This window comes from Macaca nemestrina, chromosome 6 (assembly GCF_043159975.1).
Source record: "Macaca nemestrina isolate mMacNem1 chromosome 6, mMacNem.hap1, whole genome shotgun sequence".
NCBI classification, from domain to species: Eukaryota; Metazoa; Chordata; class Mammalia; order Primates; family Cercopithecidae; genus Macaca; species Macaca nemestrina.
Window position 1 is genome coordinate 120,125,334 of NC_092130.1, and position 20,080 is coordinate 120,145,413.

At 40.6% G+C, this 20,080-nt stretch overlaps 1 protein-coding gene across 1 annotated transcript in view; it reads right to left on the reverse strand.

Moving 5' to 3' along the window:
• MTREX (Mtr4 exosome RNA helicase) overlaps positions 1-20,080 on the reverse strand; it is a 126,627-nt gene that overhangs the window by 4,707 nt on the left and 101,840 nt on the right. The window contains exons 23-25 of the mRNA XM_011771936.3: positions 17,778-17,883; positions 14,205-14,261; positions 12,773-12,935 (exon numbers count right to left, since the gene is read on the reverse strand). Coding sequence (XP_011770238.1) covers positions 12,773-12,935; positions 14,205-14,261; positions 17,778-17,883 — 326 coding nt within the window. The remainder of the gene's footprint in view (positions 1-12,772; positions 12,936-14,204; positions 14,262-17,777; positions 17,884-20,080) is intronic.

A 20,080-nucleotide genomic window follows, 5' to 3' on the forward strand; every position in this document is an offset into this window, starting at 1 on the left:
GGTTTTTAGTATATTCAGACTTGTGTAACCATCATCATCATCTAATTTTAGAGCATTTTTACCACCCCCAAAAAACCCTGTTCCCATTAAAGCAGTTACATGTCTTCCGGACAGCCCATGGCAACCACTAATATGCTCTGTCTCTATGAATCTGCCTATTCTGGACATCTCATATAAGTGAAATTATACACTATGTGGCCTTTGTGTCTGCCTTCTTTCAACTTAATGTATTCAAGGTTTGTCCATATTGTAGCATGAGTCAGTATGTCTTTTCTTTTTTATAACTGAAAGCTGTTCCATTTAATCTTTATTAAAATGGAACACCTTGCCATTTAGAATGGCAAAAACCAAATTTATTTTGCACCAACCTAATATATACCACACTTTATTCATCTATTGATGGACACTTGGAACTATATGCTTTTATTTAAGAGCAATTTTAATAAACATCACCATTACCCGGTTGATGAACAAAACAGCATCATTCTCATTAAGGACAGTAAGCAGCAGATTTTCCAGAACAGAATTTCTGCCTTCAGCTTTCTGGCATACCCTAAAGCAGTTTCCCACAGTTCATGCTCTGACCCTAATACTCCTGTCTAGCTTGGCCTGAGGTTAGAATCACACATGTATCTTGCAACTACTTACCGCTAAACCCCAGCTTAGGCTGAACCCTTTCTTGAGAGCAGAGGCTGCTGCTCACACTGTAACTAGCACGGTGCCTGATTCCCACTAGGGTCTCAGCATTATTCATCAAATGAGTAAGTATCAGGTACTCAAATTGTGCCAAAATGTAAAGACAGAAACATTACTAATAAATTGTTACTCTATTATTATTAGCAATAATACTTTTAAAGGACAAATCCATTGGAAAACCATTCATGACACTGATGATGCTAAGAAAGGGTTAAACTGCTACTTGAAAGGCATGTGAGAGAATGTGTGGTGGGGACAGAGTTGAGAAATGCACTTCACAGCATTTGCTTTCAAAACATGTGGCATACAGAGGGAGGAGAATTGAAAAAAAAAAAGCATATGGCAGGCAGAGGTACAGTAAATAGTTTCAAGAGATAATTCATCATAGAAGTTTTCCTAATGACACTTGCTCAGTGGAAAGCAAATCCTTTGTCATCCTTCACAGTTAAGAGTACAATGTTGTTTATGTAGAGTCGGAAATAAATAGTAACAGCCTCTGGACTGCTTGACTAAAACCCTAGGCATCAGCCCATACAAATATTTTGTTTAAACTATCATTCAAATTTAGTTTAATGGAAATAAAAAACAGCTACATTCTAATTTTTTTTCAGGGTGATAATAAATACTTAAATAGTCTTCAAAATTTCTCAACTGAATCACAGTATGAACTTTTCTTTTGCATTGGACACCCCCCAAAAACACAGTTTTAATCACTACAGCATTAACTGCCTCAGTTAATGTTTGAAGAATACTTAAAACTACTTCTGAGGCTCAGGATATGAAATGACCACTTTTATTTTCTTTTTTTTTTTTTTTTTTTTTTTTGGAGACGGAGTCTCGCTCTGTCGCCCAGGCTGGAGTGCAGTGGCCGGATCTCAGCTCACTGCAAGCTCCGCCTCCCGGGTTCACGCCATTCTCCGGCCTCAGCCTCCCGAGTAGCTGGGACTACAGGCGCCCGCCACCTCGCCCGGCTAGTTTTTTGTATTTCTTAATAGAGACGGGGTTTCACCGTGTTAGCCAGGATGGTTTCGATCTCCTGACCTCGTGATCCGCCCGTCTCGGCCTCCCAAAGTGCTGGGATTACAGGCTTATTTTCATATAAAAAGAAAATTAAGAATATTATTAGGAACAAATATGGTTTGCACACAGCACATTAGAAAGTTCCAATGCAATTATTATCTGCCTGTAAAAACAGACACACTGTACTGTGTGCTACGGCTTTGATTACCATATTTTTCCAATCATAAAACATGTATAGGCGGGGTGCAGTGGCTCATGCCTGTAATCTCAACACCTTGGGAGGCCGAAGCAGGTGGATCGTTTGATCCCAGGAGTTTGAGACCAGCCTAGGCTTCATGGTAAAATCCTCTCTACAAAAATTAGCTGGGCATGGTGGTGCATGCTTGTAGTCCCAGCTACCTTGGAGGCTGAGGTGGGAGGATCGCTTAAGAGCCAAGATCATGCCACTGCACTCCAGCCTGGGTGACAGAGCCAGACCCTGTTGCAAAAAATAAACAAACCCACCACATACAATAACGAGATGAGGAAAGAATGGCTATTCTTGAAATGGAAGCACTATATAACACTATAAAAATAAAAGAGATAATTAGTATCCTAAGATGAAGGGGTGGCCTGCCCCTCCACACCTGTGGGCGTTTCTCCTTAGGTGGAATGAGAAACTTGAGAAAAGAAATGAGTTTCTTCACAGAATTGGAAAAAACTGCTTTAAAGTTCATATGGAACCAAAAAAGAGCCCGCATCTCCAAGACAATCCTAAGTCAAAAGAACAAAGCTGGAGGCATCACGCTACCTGACTTCAAACTATACTACAAGGCTACAGTAACCAAAACAGCATGGTACTGGTACCAAAACAGAGATATAGACCAATGGAACAGAACAGAGTCCTCAGAAATAATACCACACATCTACAGCCATCTGATCTTTGACAAACCTGAGAGAAACAAGAAATGGGGAAAAGATTCCCTATTTAATAAATGGTGCTGGGAAAATTGGCTAGCCATAAGTAGAAAGCTGAAACTGGATCCTTTCGTTACTCCTTATACGAAAATTAATTCAAGATGGATTAGAGACTTAAATGTTAGACCTAATACCATAAAAATCCTAGAGGAAAACCTAGGTAGTACCATTCAGGACATAAGCATGGGCAAGGACTTCAGGTCTAAAACACCAAAAGCAACGGCAGCAAAAGCCAAAATTGACAAATGGGATCTAATTAAACTAAAGAGCTTCTGCACAGCAAAAGAAACTACCATCAGAGTGAACAGGCAAACTACAGAATGGGAGAAAATTTTTGCAATCTACTCGTCTGACAAAGGGCTAATATCCAGAACCTACAAAGAACTCAAACAAATTTACAAGAAAAAAACAAACAACCCCATCAAAAAGTGGGCAAAGGATATGAACAGACATTTCTCAAAAGAAGACATTCATACAGCCAACAAACACATGAAAAAATGCTCATCATCACTGGCCATCAGAGAAATGCAAATCAAAACCACAATGAGATACCATCTCACACCAGTTAGAATGGCGATCATTAAAAAGTCAGGAAACAACAGGTGCTGGAGAGGATGTGGAGAAATAGGAACACTTTTACACTGTTGGTGGGATTGTAAACTAGTTCAACCATTATGGAAAACAGTATGGCGATTCCTCAAGGATCTAGAACTAGATGTACCATATGACCCAGCCATCCCATTACTGGGTATATACCCAAAGGATTATAAATTATGCTGCTATAAAGACACATGCACACGTATGTTTATTGCAGCACTATTCACAATAGCAAAGACTTGGAATCAACCCAAATGTCCATCAGTGACAGACTGGATTAAGAAAATGTGGCACATATACACCATGGAATACTATGCAGCCATAAAAAAGGATGAGTTTGTGTCCTTTGTAGGGACATGGATGCAGCTGGAAACCATCATTCTTAGCAAACTATCACAAGAACAGAAAACCAAACACCGCATGTTCTCACTCATAGGTGGGAACTGAACAATGAGATCACTTGGACTCAGGAAGGGGAACATCACACACCGGGGCCTATCATGGGGAGGGGGGGAGGGATTGCATTGGGAGTTATACCTGATGTAAATGACGAGTTGATGGGTGCAGCACACCAACATGGCACAAGTATACATATGTAACAAACCTGCACGTTATGCCCATGTACCCTACAACTTAAAGTATAATAATAATAAATAAATTAAAAAAAAATAAGGCACAAGATACGGATTCAAGTTTATTTTCTTTTTTGGCATATGGGTATCCAATGATTCTAATATCACTTATTGAAAAAACTATCCTACCTCCATTAAACTGCATTTGACCCTTTGTCAAAAAAAAAAAAAAAAAAAAAAAAGAAATGAGACACAGAGACAAAGCATAGAGAAAGAAAAAGTGGGCGCAGGGGACCAGCGCTCAGCATACAAAAGACCCGCCCCGGCACCGTTCTCTGAGTTCCCTCAGGATTTATTGATCATTATCTTTACCATCTTAGAAAAGGGAAGTGGCAGGATAATAGGATCATAGTAGGGAGAAGGTCAGCAGTAAGATATATGAATAAAGATCTCTGTGACATGAATAAGTTTAAGGAAAAGTGCTGTGCCTTGATATGCATATGCAGACATCTCCTTAAACTAGTGCATGAAGAGCAGCACTGCTGCTAGCACACCCCACCTTCAGCCCTAAGACGGTTTTCTCCTTTCTCAGTAAATAGAACATACAATTGGGTTTTATGTTCCATTGCCCAGGGACGGGCAGGAGACAGATGCTTTTCTCTATCTCAACTGCCAAGAGGCCTTCTTTCCTCTTATACTAGTCCTCCTCAGCACAGACCCTTCATGGGTGTCAGACTGGGGGACGATCAGGCCTTTCCCTTCCCACGAGGTAATATTTCAGATTATCACATGGGGAGAAACCTTGGACAATACCTGGCTTTCCTAGGCAGAGAGGTCCCTGTGACCTTCCGCAGTGTATGTGTCCCTGGGTACTTGAGATTAAGAGAATGGTGATGACTTTTAACCAGCAAACTGCCTTCAGGCACTTGTTTAACAAAGCACATCCTGCACAGCCCAAAATCCATTAAACCTTGAGTCACCACAGCACATGTCTCTTGCAAGGGCAGGGTTGGGGGCAGGGTTACAGATTAACACCATCTCAAATACAGAACAAAATGGAGTCTCTTATGTCTACTTCTTTCTATATAGACACAGTAACAGTCTGATCTCTCTTTTACCCGCACTAAGAAAATGAAGGTTCTCATTTTTTGCTACTTATATCAAAAAATAGTTTTAAGGGTGAATACACAGTATATCCCAACTTTTAGAAAGGTTTAAGCTGATCTACTGGCTCACACACAAGAAAAATATAAAAATTATGCTGATGTTAGATCTAACTTCAAGTTAGAGCTAAAAAAATGAATTTCTCAAATTTTCAAACTGAGATTTCAAGCAAACTCTGATGTAGAAATAGCCCCTGAGTAACTGAAAGACTTCAGGAATGCCAGTATGTGTAAGGGTAAACTGAGGCTGGAGCCAAACCAGGAACGAAGACACAAAGCAAATGGCAGTGAGAACAGCTTTTATTAGGGCTTGCAGGTGAGGTTCCTCGGTCCAAAGGCGTGGGCCAAGGAAGTCGCGCTGAGGGAGGAGGGTACGGGCTTTTTAGAGGTAGGGAAGCTGGTTGTGCAAACAGGGCCTGGGGGGTCTTGAAGCTACTAGGGCAGGAGTTGAGTAAGGGTCACGGGGAAGGGGTCTTTGGAAACTGTTAACCGTAACTGCTGTTTACGAACTTGTGGAATGCAGGTGAGCTGCAGGTCATAGGGGAGTATGGTTGCCCAGCCGGAATCTCTGACGTATGTTAAGTCTGAGGGTGTGTTCAAAGAGGAAGGGAAGTCTTTAACAAAAGGCCTGCTATGCCGGGTAACGCTGCCATGTTGGGTCTAGATTCCTGCCTAACATTCCAACCTCTTTCTAATAAGAAAATGGGGCGACGTGTTCATCTGGCTGCTTCCTGCTGGTATGGGTCGTCGTGGGGTTCTTTGGAGGTCGGAACTCGGGTATGGGGTGGAGCAGCATCTGACTGAAAGTGACCTGGGAGACTTCTTTCATGCAGTCCTGGATGAAGTGGAGGACACAGGGAGCTATGAGTAGCAAGAAGCCAGTGATTAGTAAGGGGCTTAGAAAGGGTAGGACTTAATCGGCCACAGACGACTGCCACCACCTAAGTGAGGGCCTTGAGCCGAGGTTTTTCCCGAATCTTTTCTAGAGTGAGGAGATTGGTTTCTACTAGTCCTGACTCATTGATGTAGTGGTTCGGCCGGGAAGGGGAAAGGAGGCGGTTAGGTTAGAGGAGTTAAAAGGTCTGGGTAAAGGTACCGCAACCAGTGGGGGCTTATTCAAGGCTATACACAAGAAACAACGAGAGATGTTGTGTACCTCGGCCGTGTGTACCACTTGAGCCCCTTCCATGACTAAGGTTAGCCACAAAAAAGGGTTGCTGCTGTCCTGGGGCTTGCTGCCTGGGCTACAGCTGAGATGGCTTCCTCCTGTTGTCTGATGTCAGAGGCCAGGCTGACGAGGCTGCTTACGACCTTAATGTAGGCCTTAAAGATCCTGAGTTGGGCCACGGGATAAGACTCACTGTGCCCACCAGTCCTAGGAAGGACTCTTCCGCATCCTGAGGAGGCTGGAGAATTGCAATGAGGCTTATTCTATCTGCTGTGAGGCTTTTTGTAGTGGGTGTGAGTATGCCTAGGTAGGTGACAGAAGGGCTGCAAAGTTGAGCCTTAGCTGGGGTAACCTGATAACCTCGGTCGCCTAGAAAATTTAAAAGTGCAGCAGTACCTGCAAGGGAGCTCTCCTAGGAAGGACTACATAGTAATAAGTCATCGACATACTGCAATAGTGTGCTGTGGGTCAGGGGACGGAGGACAACATCCTGTGCCAGTGCCTGTCCGAAAAAATGGGGGCTATCACAGAACCTTTGAGGCAAAACAGTCCAAGTCAGCTGGGAAGAAATATGAGTGTCTGGATCTTCCAATGTAAAAGCAAACAGAAAGTGGCAGTCTGGGTGTAGAGGGATGGTAAAGAAGGCATCCTTCAGGTCAAGGACAGTGAAATGGGTGGTGTCAGCGGCAACACGCGAGAGGAGAGTATATGGATTAGGAACAACTGGAAAGGTAGGGACCACTGCCTCATTGATGAGGCGTAGGTCCTGCACGAGACGATAGGCCCCAGAGCTTTTCCGTACAGGGAGGATAGGAGTATTGCTTGGTGAGTTGGCTGGAACAGGCGTGTAATGATAGGTTTTAATCCCTGTTGATGTTCAAAGGAGATAGGGAACTGGAGTCTAGAAGGGAACTTGGAAGGATCTTTTAGCCGGATGCAGACCGGAGTGTGGTGCTGGGCAATGATCGGGGTGGAGGTGTCCCACACCTTAGGGTTAATGGGGACTGGAAATGGGAGATGGGGGTCAGGCTGGCGGGGTTTGTCAGGTGAGAGAAGGGGGAAGAGGAACGCAAGGTGTGGGGAGGGGTTGGGTCGGAAGTGAACTGAGGCCCCTAGCTTGGAGAGGAGGTCTCATCCTAACAAGGGGACTGAGCACGAAGGAATGATAAGAAAGGAGTGCGAGAAGAGGGAGCCATCCAGGCGGCAAGACAGAGGAGGAGTCTGGCGGTAGGTGGAGGGAGTGCCATCAATTCCCATGACTGTGACAGTGGAGGGGTGGCTGGGGCCACTGAAGGAAGGCAAAACAGAGTAGGAAGCCTCCATGTCCATAAGGAAGGATATGGACTTACCCGCTACCTGGAGCATGACCCTGGGCTCGGCAAGAGTGAGAGGGGTCCCCGAGTCTGGGCCTCTTCAATCTTTGTCAGTGTCGAGGAGCTGGAAGGCGCCTCCAACACCTGGAGGAGGGTCGTCACGTGGAGGCGCAGCGACTGTCCTTAGGTTGGGGCAGTCTGACCTCCAGTGGCCCATCTGCCGACAGTTCGGACAGGGGCGAGCTGGCTCCTTTGGGTTAGGGCACTGCCTGGCCCAGTGGCTGTCATTGCCGCTCTTGAAGCAGGCACCAGATGGCGCTCAGGTAGTACCTCCTTTCTGGGAGCTCCTGGAGCCGGCCGGCCTCAGGGCTGCTACCAAGGCCTGAGTTTGGAGTTGTACCTTCTGTTTTAGCCTGGCCTGTTGTTGGGCCTCAGCTGCTTCTTCCCTGGAGTTGTGGACCTTGAAGGCCAGTTTGACTAAATCCTGGATGGCAGTTTAAGGGCCTTCCTCTGCCTTTTTAAACTTTTTTTGGATATTGGGGGCTAAGAAATGAAATATGAGGCCAAGACGGTCCCCCCTGTGGGGGAGGCAGAGTCAAGGCAGGTGTACTGAATAAGAGCCTCAGTCAGCCGGTTAAGAAAAACAGCCGGATTTTCATCTGCGCCTTGGACTACCTCCTTTAGTTTGTTAAAGGTGACTGATTTGTTAGAGGCTGCCTGCATGCCGGCAAGAAGGCACTGAACTATCATGTCTCGGCGGCAGCGGCCTGCCTGCCCTACATGGTAGTCCCAGTCGGGCTCAGCTGAGGGCACTGCCTCGGTGCCAACCGGCCTGGCAGGGTCAGTTAAATGAACCTGGTTAGCATGTTGCCTGGCTGCCGCTAGGATGCGTTCCTGCTCCTCAGGAGACAGGGTTGAGGTCATAACGACATGAAGGTCATGCCAGGTGAGATCATATGCCTGGCATAGATACCTAAACTCTTTGATATAACGAGTAGGATTGGCCAAAAAGGAGCCTGCACGCTCCTCAACCTTAGACAAGTCTGCCAATGAAAACAGCACATGGACCCGGACTACTCCTTCAGGGTCCGCCACCTCTCGTAAGGGGCACAGGAGGTTGGTCCTGGACTGAGTATGGGTTGAGACAGGCGAGGAAGGGGAGGAGGTGGAGGTAGGGGAGACAGAATCTGTCCGGTTTGGTAAGGGCACAGGAGGGGGGAAAAGGTGGGGAGGCGTTGATGAGGATGGGGATAATGGTGGGTCAGGGTAAGGAGGAGGTTGGGCGGGAGACTGGAGGGGTGGCGGGGATAGTGTGTCAGGAGGCTCAGAAAAAGAGGAGGAATCATCCCTCTCCTTGCTCGCGGGAAGAGACTTTGTGAGCAGAACTTCAGCTAACGAGCATTGGGCGCAGAGATCTGGGTGAGAACGCAAGTCCTAAAAGGCCTGAACATAGGGTATCTCGGACCATTTGCCTAGTCTCTTGTAGAAGTTGGTCAGATCTGTGAGAATGTTAAAGTCTAGAGTGCCTTCTGCAGGCCACTGAGACTGATTATCCAATTTATATTGCGGCCATGCTATTGTACAGAAGAAAATGAGCTGCTTTCGTTTTACGTCTTGGCTGAGACTTAAAGTCTGGAGATTCGCCAAGAGGCACCCCAGAGGGGATTTTCAGTTTGGTTTGAACTGGGTAGTTCCCATGGTCTCAAGGCGGACGGTCCGGAGGCAATGGGAGTGTCCTCCCACTGCCACGCAGAGTGCGGGGTACGGTGGCTTCCGGGGAGGTTGGACGTCTCCTAGTCCCCAGTGCCGAGGTCACAGTTGACCAGAGAGAGCCCCTGACGCAGCCGCGCGTTTTGGACAGGGACTCCCGGAGGGAGCCTTCAGGACGGGGGGGGGGAAACTTACCCAGCAGTGATCAAATTGAGTCAAATTTGGTGAGACGGCTCCAGGCTTGAGGAGGGGATCCCAGCTCAGGGAGAGGACAGCCCGCCCGACGTGGCAGGGGTCCGGGGAGCGGGGTCTCCTCCCTGGTTTCGGCACCAAATGTAAGGGGAAACTGAGGCTGGAGCCAAACCAGGAACGAAGACACAAGGCAAATGGCAGTGAGAATAGCCTTTTATTAGGGCTTGTGGGCGAGGTTCCTCAGTCCAAAGGTGGGGGCCGAGGAAGTCGCGCTGAGGGAGGAGGGTACGGGCTTTTTATAGCCCGAGAGGTAGGGAAGCTGGTTGTGCAAACAGGGCCTGGGAGGTCTTGAAACTACTAGGGCAGGAGTTGAGTAAGGGTCACAGGGAAAGGGTCTTTGGAAACTGTTAACCGAAACTGCTGTTTACGAACTTGTGGAATGCAGGTGAGCTGTAAGTCATGGGGGAGTGTGGTTGCCCAGCCAGAACCTCTGACGTATGTAAGTCTGAGGGTGTGTTCAAAGAGGAAGGGAAGTCTTTAACAAAAGGCCTGCTACGCTGGGTAACACCGCCATGTTAGGTCTAGATTCCTGCCTAACAGTATGCTGTGGAAAAAGTCAACTCATAGCTGGCAACTAGTACGAGCTACAAACCATCTTCAATTTGGCAGTTTAGGATTCATCTTCCATACTGTGGTAACTTCCACTTAGGCAGAAAGAACAGAAAAAATAATCCATTAAGACAATTTTATATTCCTAGATTTTTAAAAAAATATACTCATCTGACAGGCCAGGTCTACTGCCCCTGCTTTTTACTTTTTTTTTTGAGACAGTGTCTTGCTCTGTCGCCCAGGCTGGAGTGCAGTGGTGGTGATCTCGGCTCACTGCAAGCTCCACCTCCTGGGTTCACGCCATTCTCCTGCCTCAGCCTCCCGAGTAGCTGGGACTACAGGCGCCCGCCACTACGCCCAGCTAATTTTTTGTAGTTTTTAAAATAGAGAAGGGGTTTCACCATGTTAGCCAGGATGGTCTCGATCTCCTGACCTCATGATATGCCCACCTCGGCCTCCCAAAGTGCTGGGATTACAGACGTGAGCCACCGGGCCTGGCCTGCTTTTTACTTTTCTAAAAAAAAAAAAAAAAAAAAAAAAAAGGCTACTCTTTGCCATGTACCACTATTGTTTTATGTCATTGTGTTTTGACTTTTCAGAGAAGCAGATATTATATAAATATGAGTATTGTATTAACAAGTCTTGGAATTATTTAGGCATTGAAGAGTTACTAATTTCATTCTTATGTTCCAAAAAGATGTCAGACTGAAGATTGGTGGTGCTCTATGTGATGCCTGAGTGCTGCTGAAACATACAATTGTCATATACTAACCTGTGCTCCTGTTTTAAGCAGTTTTCATCAGTAAGTACAAATCATCCCTCTTCTCACTGACTCAGCCAAACACCATTAACTATTAGAGATGTTGCTAAACATCATCCACTATTAGAGACCTATTTAGTATTACTCCAAGCATGAATTTTCTGTGGATGGAGATGGTATAGTCTAGTGTAGGGTTTAAGAAATTTTCAGGTGATCCAAAATTTAAGGATAAGGTGCTATGGTGCTTAAGTGAAGTTACATGTAGTTACAGAGACCAGAGTTTAAATCATCCTGCTGTCACATCACCTTGGCCAAACTGCTTACCATAGTCTCCTTGTGCAAAGTAGAGATAATATCTACCCTGAATTGCTATTTGGTGATTACATGTAAATTATACAGAGCTCTTAGCACAATGTTCAGCATATAATACCTACTTAATGAACAATGACTTTCCCAGTAACAGAATTCAAAGGATGCTTTGGGACTGTTTGACTAAATGATCATTTAGAGGAGACTTAGAAGTTTATAAACCCTAGAAAAAATATGTAAGATACAATAACGTAATTTTAAAAGGTGCTATAAACTTTAACATTAAAAACCTTAAAACCCATAAAGTTCAATATAGTCAATACAGTAAAGGTCCTCAGTTTTAAGTTTTTAATATTCTGTTGCAGAGCAGTTTAACCTATACAGCATAAAAATAACTGATTCATAATATCAGTAATCTATTACTTCTTTAAGAATATCAGTTGAAAGTGTCAGGCCTCTGAGCCCAAGCCAAGCCATCGCATCCCCTGTGACTTGCACTTGCACTTCAGGCCCAGATGGCCTGAAGTAACTGAAGAATCACAAAAGAAGTGCAAATGCCCTGCCTTACCTTAACTGATGACATTCCACCACAAAAGAAGTGAAAATGGCTGGTCCTTGCCTTAAGCAATGATATTATCTTGTGAAATTCCTCTTCCTGGCTCATCCTGGCTCAAAAAGCTCCCCCACTGAGCACCTTGTGACCCCTACTCCAGCCCGCCAGAGAACAACCCCCCTTTGACTGTAATTTTCCTTTACCTACCCAAATCCTATAAAACAGCCCCACCCTTATCTCCCTTCGCTGACTCTCTTTTCGGACTCAGCCCGCCTGCACCCAGGTGAAATAAACAGCCGTGTTGCTCACACAAAGCCTGTTTGGTGGTCTCTTCACACGGACACGCATGACAGAAAGGTCTATAATATTGGGCATGTTAAACATGTAATTTTTCTCAAACTAAATCTATAAGCAATAGTAGCCGTTCTTATTATAATCTCTATACAGAACTCATGTATTTTCATTTTTAAGAAAGTTCAATGTAAATTATCTCATTCAGTAAATACAACTGGCCATTTATAAACACATAAGCCAATCTTTTCCTACTGAATGCAGCATTTTAAAATATGGGTTTGTTTAAACAGTCTACTTATTTTTTTGCTTCTTATAATTCACTTATAATTTTTCCTTATATTTCTTTTGCCTTAGTTTTTTCATCTAAAATTTCTCTTCAGTTGAGTAACAATTATTCTTCAGTCTCTTAAAGTCCTGCTCATTAAATTTAATCTGATTCATGCTGCAATAACAGTCTGACTAAAGCCAAGTCAGTTATTACATAGGGAATGACTGATCATTTTCAGCTCTGCTATTTTTAGTGGAATTATATAGCTCACCAGGAGAACAAAAGTGAAAAGGAAAAATGCCCACATAAATATGACTTATTAGGGTCATCTGCTTGTGACTGTAGAAACTCATAGAATTATAACTGCACAGAATTATAAAGTTTAGATTCTAAAGGACTTCCTAATGAACAGACTATGCTTATTAAATAATACAAAGAATTTGTGGAGAATATTTTTTAATCTATATAATAGGGAGATTTCATTTAATTACCAAATATCAAAAATACATATTATTCTTGTTTAGTTAAAACAATACCATCCTAACTGTATTTCTTATACTGTAAATATATATATGTAAAATTTAACCATACCTTCAAAGACATCTGTCATTTTGCAGATATGGGCAAATGTAGCTCCAGTTGCCCAGGTATATACTACATCCATTAAGTGAGGTTTAAATGAGCTTAGATAAGTTTCCTCATCAATTTCCAATTTGGCTTCTGCTGAAACTTTTGCGATTCTTTTAGCACATTCCTTTAAAGATAAAAGAGTTAAAATTCCTTACTTATGATCTCCCATATCACCCTATTCTTTAGGTTTCCAAGCCAGTATTCCAGGAGGTCCCTTTTTCTTCCTAGGTATTATGTCTGCAATGTGGACATTCTGCTCCTAAGTAGGCACAGTGCCTGTTCCATTACTAAGTGATCAAACGGCCAATCTTTCCCATTATGTTGACGTAAATGTATCAAGAGCATGCTTTTCAGCCAGTGATACCTTTTCAACAAACAGACAGAACTCTTCATTAAAAGTATTCAAGAGCAGCATTTAACTAATCTCTATTTCATTACAAAACAGATTTAGAGAAATACAAATCCTAGAGGAAAATAAATTTTCCCCCAACAATGGTTAAAAATGTACATATCTTCATATTGTTTTCCTCTAAGTTGAGAAACTTCATTCTTCTTTACTTGGCAATCTAAAAGACCAAAAACTCCTAGGCCTATGAACCTATGAAGACTTCGCTGGTTCTAGAAATTTAAATTTCTTAGTGATTTTAACGCATGTTACATGTTCCATTGAACCAGCCTTTTTATTTTAATCAGAATTTTTTGAATTATTATTTTTAAAATATTTTAACTTTTATTTTAGGCTCAGGGATATGCGTACAGGTTTCTTATCTAGGTAAACTTGTGACTCAGGGGTTTGGTGTATAGATTATTTAGTCAGCTGAGTACTAAGCATAATATGCCACAGGTTTTTTACATTTTTTCTTCCTCAACCTCTCCTTCCTCCCACTCTCCTCCCTCAACTAGGCACCAGTGTCTGTTGTTCTGAAGGGGCCTTTTTATGACACATTTTTTTGTTCCTCTCTTGTAATTCCTTAGCTCATCTTTCCTTGTCTTTGTCTAATGTTGAAAAGGCAGATAAAATCGGCTTATCCTATGACATTAATGAGATAAATTTATTACTAACTATAAACTACTGTGGCTTTGAGGACCCAGAGACAAACAATTTCTTATGATAAAACAGATTTTAAAACTTTGTTATAGGCTGGGCACAGTGGCTCACATCTGTAATCCCAGCACTTTGAGAGGCCGAGGTTATTATTAAATTATTAAAGTAAAAATCACAAGAGATGTTATCAGAGTAACATTAAGTTACATGACTGACATCAAGTGACATATTTAATCCTTATAGCTTATCTCTATGAAATGATAAACCACTATGATTAGATTATCAAAAAAGTTTATTTTACAATCTAGTATTCATAAAATATGTAGTTCAAAAAAAAATTTTTTTTACCTGCATTTGACGAAGTGGTCCTGCTAATTGTTCTGTTAATTTGGGCATCTCACTAGACTATAAAAGAAAAGGAAAACAAGATATAAAAACCCACATTTAAAGTTCTTGGTTTTTCACACTACCTGTTTTAACAAATTAAAGCTTGTAAGACAGTCACATATCAAATTATAAGACCTCAGTCATTAGCACTTAGAGTTTCTAATCAATTCAGTTTACACAGACAAAATCACTATTCCTCTCATCCTAAATTATAATATTCTGTTATTACATTTCAGAGGAAAACACACCGCTACATTTGCAATGTGCTAACTAGCTGCTTTTTGTGATTATCCATGGAACTGTGGGAGGGTAGATACTGTAAACATATGCAGTAGTTCAGTTGCATCAACATTAAAGGGTTTTATCGTAGTTTATCTTTGATATAGTTTTAGTTTCTAGGCAACTTTCAATCTGTAGAAACTGAAAAGTTAGAAACTGAAAACTCAGGATAAAGTACGTTAAAAATAATGTCCCCAATTTTTATTTTACACAGATGTTCTAACTCTAATGAAGTGTAAGACAGCTAGAAGTTTAATCTGAGTTTCAGTATTCTTAGTATTGCTTTCCTACAGTTGAAAATTCTGTCAATTTCTGAATAATACAATGGAGTTTCAGGTCTATCACTAACCAGCCAAATTAAGTTGGACAAGCTGCTTAATTCTGTGTATTGGTTTTTTCCCTGTCAAAGAAAAATAAAACCAGATCCTCAAAATGAATAGGTTTATCATGAGAACAACAGACATTATTTGTGAAGAAATTTTTGACAAAGGTAGTTACTGTACAAAAATAAAATTACTATAAGAATGGTATGTATGTATGTGTGAAACAGGGTTTAAAGTAATTATAGCTAATTTTTTTTTTTTTTTTTTTTGAGACAGAGTCTCACTCTGTTGCCCAGGCTGGAGTGCAATGGTGCGATTTCGGCTCACTGCAACCTCTACCTCCCAGGTTCAAGCGATTCCCCTGCCTCAGCATCCTTAGTAGCTGGGATTACAGGTGCGCGCCACCATGCCCAGCTAATTTTTGTATTTTTAGTAGAGACGAGGTTTCACAATGTTGGTCAGGCTGATGTTGACTCCTGACCTCATGATTTGCCTGCCTCAACCTCCCAAAGTGCTGGGATTACAGGCATGAGCCACCATGCCCGATCCCTAAAATTTTTTTTTTTAAAGCAACTGTAGGTTAGTTGCGACATATCTGCCTTTATTTTAAGCACCTGTACTTACATAGGACTTGATTTTGATTTGCATCATGCATATATGTTTAATAAATCAAGAACCAGATTCTATATTATTGTTGCTAAAACCAGAAATTATTCATGAATGGCAAAAAAGCAAAATAGCCAGAATGACCTTAATATCTCAGTTTAATAAAGAACCCAAGACTGTGAAATGTGTTGGATATTGTGTCTATTCACGGTCAACAGTTACTCATCACATTCCTCTCTGCTGTTCACTATAGGTAGAAGGCACCAGTTCTGATATGAGGAGGTTAACTGTGATTTTAACAACGTTCTCCCACCAGGTATGTACAGTTTGTTCCCTCATCTCTCCTGTAGGCCTCAATGTAAATTTCACTTCATTAGTGAGGCCTTTTCTAATCATCTTATTTAAAATAGTAACCCCAACCCCCCAGTGATCTGACTCTTCTCACTTCTCTCCAAAAATCTTCACCCCCATTTGACAGAATGTATGTGTATTGTATTTCTTTATCTTCATCCACTAGCATGTAAGTATCAGGAAAGCAAACATTTCTGCTGCATCTCTGGTGCATAGATCTGTACACTGCTCTTGTTGGGCGCTTAATAAATTTTTGTGTGCACTTGATCTTTATATTATGAAGATTTATGTAACCTTTTAAATATTACTTTTTAAATGTTGAGATAGTTTTATAAATACATTTTAAAATAGAAGTTATTATATTGTGAATTTCATCTTTACTTATAACAAGTATTTTACTATATTTACTAGAAGACAACATTCTTTTTGGCAGAAAACATTCTGTTAAAAGCATCAAGAAAAATCCACATGACAATTAGTACAATCTTTCATCTCAATGTTAAAAGGCGCCACCACAAGAATTGATGACACTGTATATAACAAAGTGTGGCTTCACTGAATAAATGTTAACTGCACATATTGACATCTTGCCCCAAGATTTAAGAGCTGTGGTTTGGCTTAACCAACTCCTTTGAAGAGGGAATATAATTGGCCTCTCAGAAAAAGGAACTACTGTAATAGTGCCACAGTATAAAACAACAAGAACACGCAAATAATGAAAAGTAAGACAAAATGTGACATGGGTAGAAGACCACCTATCCCCAAACTATTTACAAACCTAAATCCCTGAACCTTCCTATTCCAAGTTTGACAAATGTTCTTAATTATTTTTATCTTGGAAATTGATATAGTAAAATTTTGAGCCTAAGGAAAAACACTATTTTGTATGCATATTTCACAGGTGCATAGTAGGCAATCTCAGGAAAGCATAAACTGTTTTTGGATTATTGTCCTATTTGTTATCATTGCCACTAACAGCTGTGATTCTAATCAGTAATCAGGGACCTGAGAAAAGTACCTATCTACTTCAAGAAGTAATATATTTGATCTGATTAATAAATAGGGAAACAGTTAACAGGTAAACAGAGCAATTAGGTGTAGTTTCAATGAATAAATCTAAACTCCTTATACTGACATCTTGCCCCAAGATTTAAGAGCTGTGGAACTTAAAAAAAAAACTCTACAATTTGTCCTACACAATTTACTTAAAAGTTAAACTAAGTATGTATAGTAAAAGGTCTTCCAAAAATTTAGAATATTAAATTATTTTTAGAAGGCAGATGTCCTTGTCTTATTCTCATTCTATCCACTTCATCTACAATAAATAAAGTCTTAAATTTTAAATGTAAAACAACACATCTTACTTTTAAAAATGAATCATACTGGTTTTTGGAATGCAGTACAAGGATAATCAGTGTTCTTATGTGTTCCATTCAGCACTCCATTTTTTGATTTCTTAAGAACTGTTGAAAGTGAACTAATTACTCATATAAAAAAAACTGCTGCCAAACCAACAAGGATCTTATAATCACTAACTCAAACCGTGCCCATGAAAACTAATGTTTCAGTTCCTAGCAGGACGGACTGCTTCATCATTATTCTTCAATACTGGGGAGTAGAGTTAATTCAACCTCACTCCCCACTTTCATTTTTATCAGACTTTCCTAGTTTTATTCTCATTCATCTTTTTATTTCTAGGACTGTCTAGGACTCGGCCAAATGTTCAATGAATTAGGTTACAGAACAAATTTAAAACTTAAAATCTAATTAATAGTGATTGTTAACAAATCTTATTTTATTCTTTCTAATAATATGTATTTAATCATTCAATTTTCTTAGTACATTTGTGTTAAAGTTGCTGTGATTTCCAATTAATATTAACCTGTAATATGTAAGTATTAGTAATATTTGATAATACAGCCATAACACTATTGGATGTGTGAATTAATAAGATGTGCTAAATCAATTAACTCACATTCTCTTGAAACACAAAGCAGCTTAATAATGCTGTTGCCTGTTCTGCAGAAAGGTCATTGAAAAGGCCATTAAACATCATCTCAGTTAGAAGGAGCTCATCAGCACTACAACGGCAAAACAAAAGAATAAATTTAAAAATGTCAGAACACACATGCACACACACATATGCCTTTAACATGTAGTTTTTAATAAAACATATTATTTGACCTTAAGGAGTAATCAATGAGGAATGACAATGATTTAAGGACAAAGCAGATCTTTGTAATTACTGATAGATTACATAATCAATGTAAAATGGGGATTTCACATAAAGATTTCAAATATCAAAATGCAAATATTCACTGAAATAAGAACAATTTCTTAACCTTTAGTACGCTAGGAAAAATCATCACTGTCATTTATTTTCTAGGGCCAAAGGACTCTTATAATTACTTTTCAGTTATTTTACAAATAATCTGTAGACTAAAAATAATGAAAAACAATTTTATTAGAAATCTTAATTAAAATGTACTCATAAGACGACCCACTTTTTTTATTTTTATGTTGCAATTTTTTAAAGTTTTCATATTATAGTAGAGATGGGGTCTTGCTATATTGTCCAGGTTGGTCTGGAACTCCTGAGCTCAAGCAGTCCTCCTGCCTCGGTCTCCCCAAATGCTGGGATTACAGGTGTGAGATGCCACGCCTGGCCAGAAGACTCACATTTTAATTCATATTTTCTAAAGGCTGAAAGGTATATAACCAAGATGGGCAAGAGCCTTTGAATGCAACAAACTGCTGGTCACCAATTGTCATCCACGAATCTGAAAAATATCCATCTAGGAAATACAATTCTAGATTTCAAGTACATCTTTAATAGGTAGGTACTAGCTCATCGCTACTTCTGTTTCTTCTCACACTTGCCCTGTCAAAATTACAATTCCAGATTTATATCTCTTTTAAGTCCTAGCTTACTACTTCTGAGTCCTTTTTGCATCATCAAAATACATTTTTTTAAACTGACAACTTGATTTTGTTGAGGAGAGGAAGGTCACCTTCTTTCCTCCATAACTGTAAAACATTTTCATGTACAGACTTATAAGGACAATATATTTATTATTACAAAGATTAGAATGATCAACAGGTTTTAAAAAATTTCTTCATCATCTGTTTCTTTCCAATTTCCTTATATACACAACTGTGTATTTGACTACTTGTGGACCATATAAGGAAACTTTGGTGCACAAATCATAAAAGATGAGACTACTATTACAAGTCCTTTTAGCAAAATGAGATGGTCCAGGTTCTCATCATAGACATTACATAACTACGTCCTTTCTGTTGAATGATTAAATGAATAATCTCATAAATATATTTAAATATATACGTGTGTGTGTGTGTGTATATATATATTTGTCCCTAGAAATATATTGTTCAGCTGAGCACAGTGGCTCATGGCTGTAATCCCAGCGCTTTGGGAAGCTGAAACAGGTAGATCGCTTGAGCCCAGGAGTTTAAGACTAGCCTAGCAACATGGCAAAACCCTGTTTCTACAAAGCAATACAAAAATTAGCTGAGCGTGGTGGCACATGCCTGGAGTCCCAGCTACTCAGGAGGCTGATGTGGGAGGATCATTTAAGCCCAGGAGGTCAAGACTGCAGTAAGCCATGATCTTGCCACTGCATTCCAGCCTGGGTGACAGAGCTAGACCTTGTCTCAAAAAATAAAAATAAAAAAAAAAAGAAAAATATTGTTCATGCACTAGTTATGATGTCTGAGAATTTACCTAGGGTCTGAGACTTTGCTTATATAATCAATCTCACCATTACCACTTTGACTACAGTACGTTTTGTCCTGTTGTGTTTATCTTCTGATTTGAGTAACAACCGCAAAATATCTTCACTTATTTTTCTCCTTGGGTGGAAAATGAAAAATTCTGAATTTGCAACTGTGTTCAAGCTAAAAAAGGAACACTACAAAGATGATGTTTCTAGACTTCTATAATCAGGGTTCAGTTGACCCATAAAATAATTGTACTGTATTGTTAAAAAAGTAAACTTTGCCTTTACTTTTTGGAAAGTCTTTAAAAAAAGAATGAAGTCATGAACTATTATAATCTTTACCAACAGTTAAAATATTTATAAATAAAAGTCGAAAACTAAATTTGGGTCTCTAGTGTTAAGCTAAGAGTTAAGTCAAGCAAAGAGGGCAACAATACAAATGAGGAAAGAATATTTCAAGAAGCTACAGTCTAACGTGGGGGGCAGACAAGCTGATAATCACAGAACAGTGATCTAACAGAGAGCTCTAATAGACTTATAC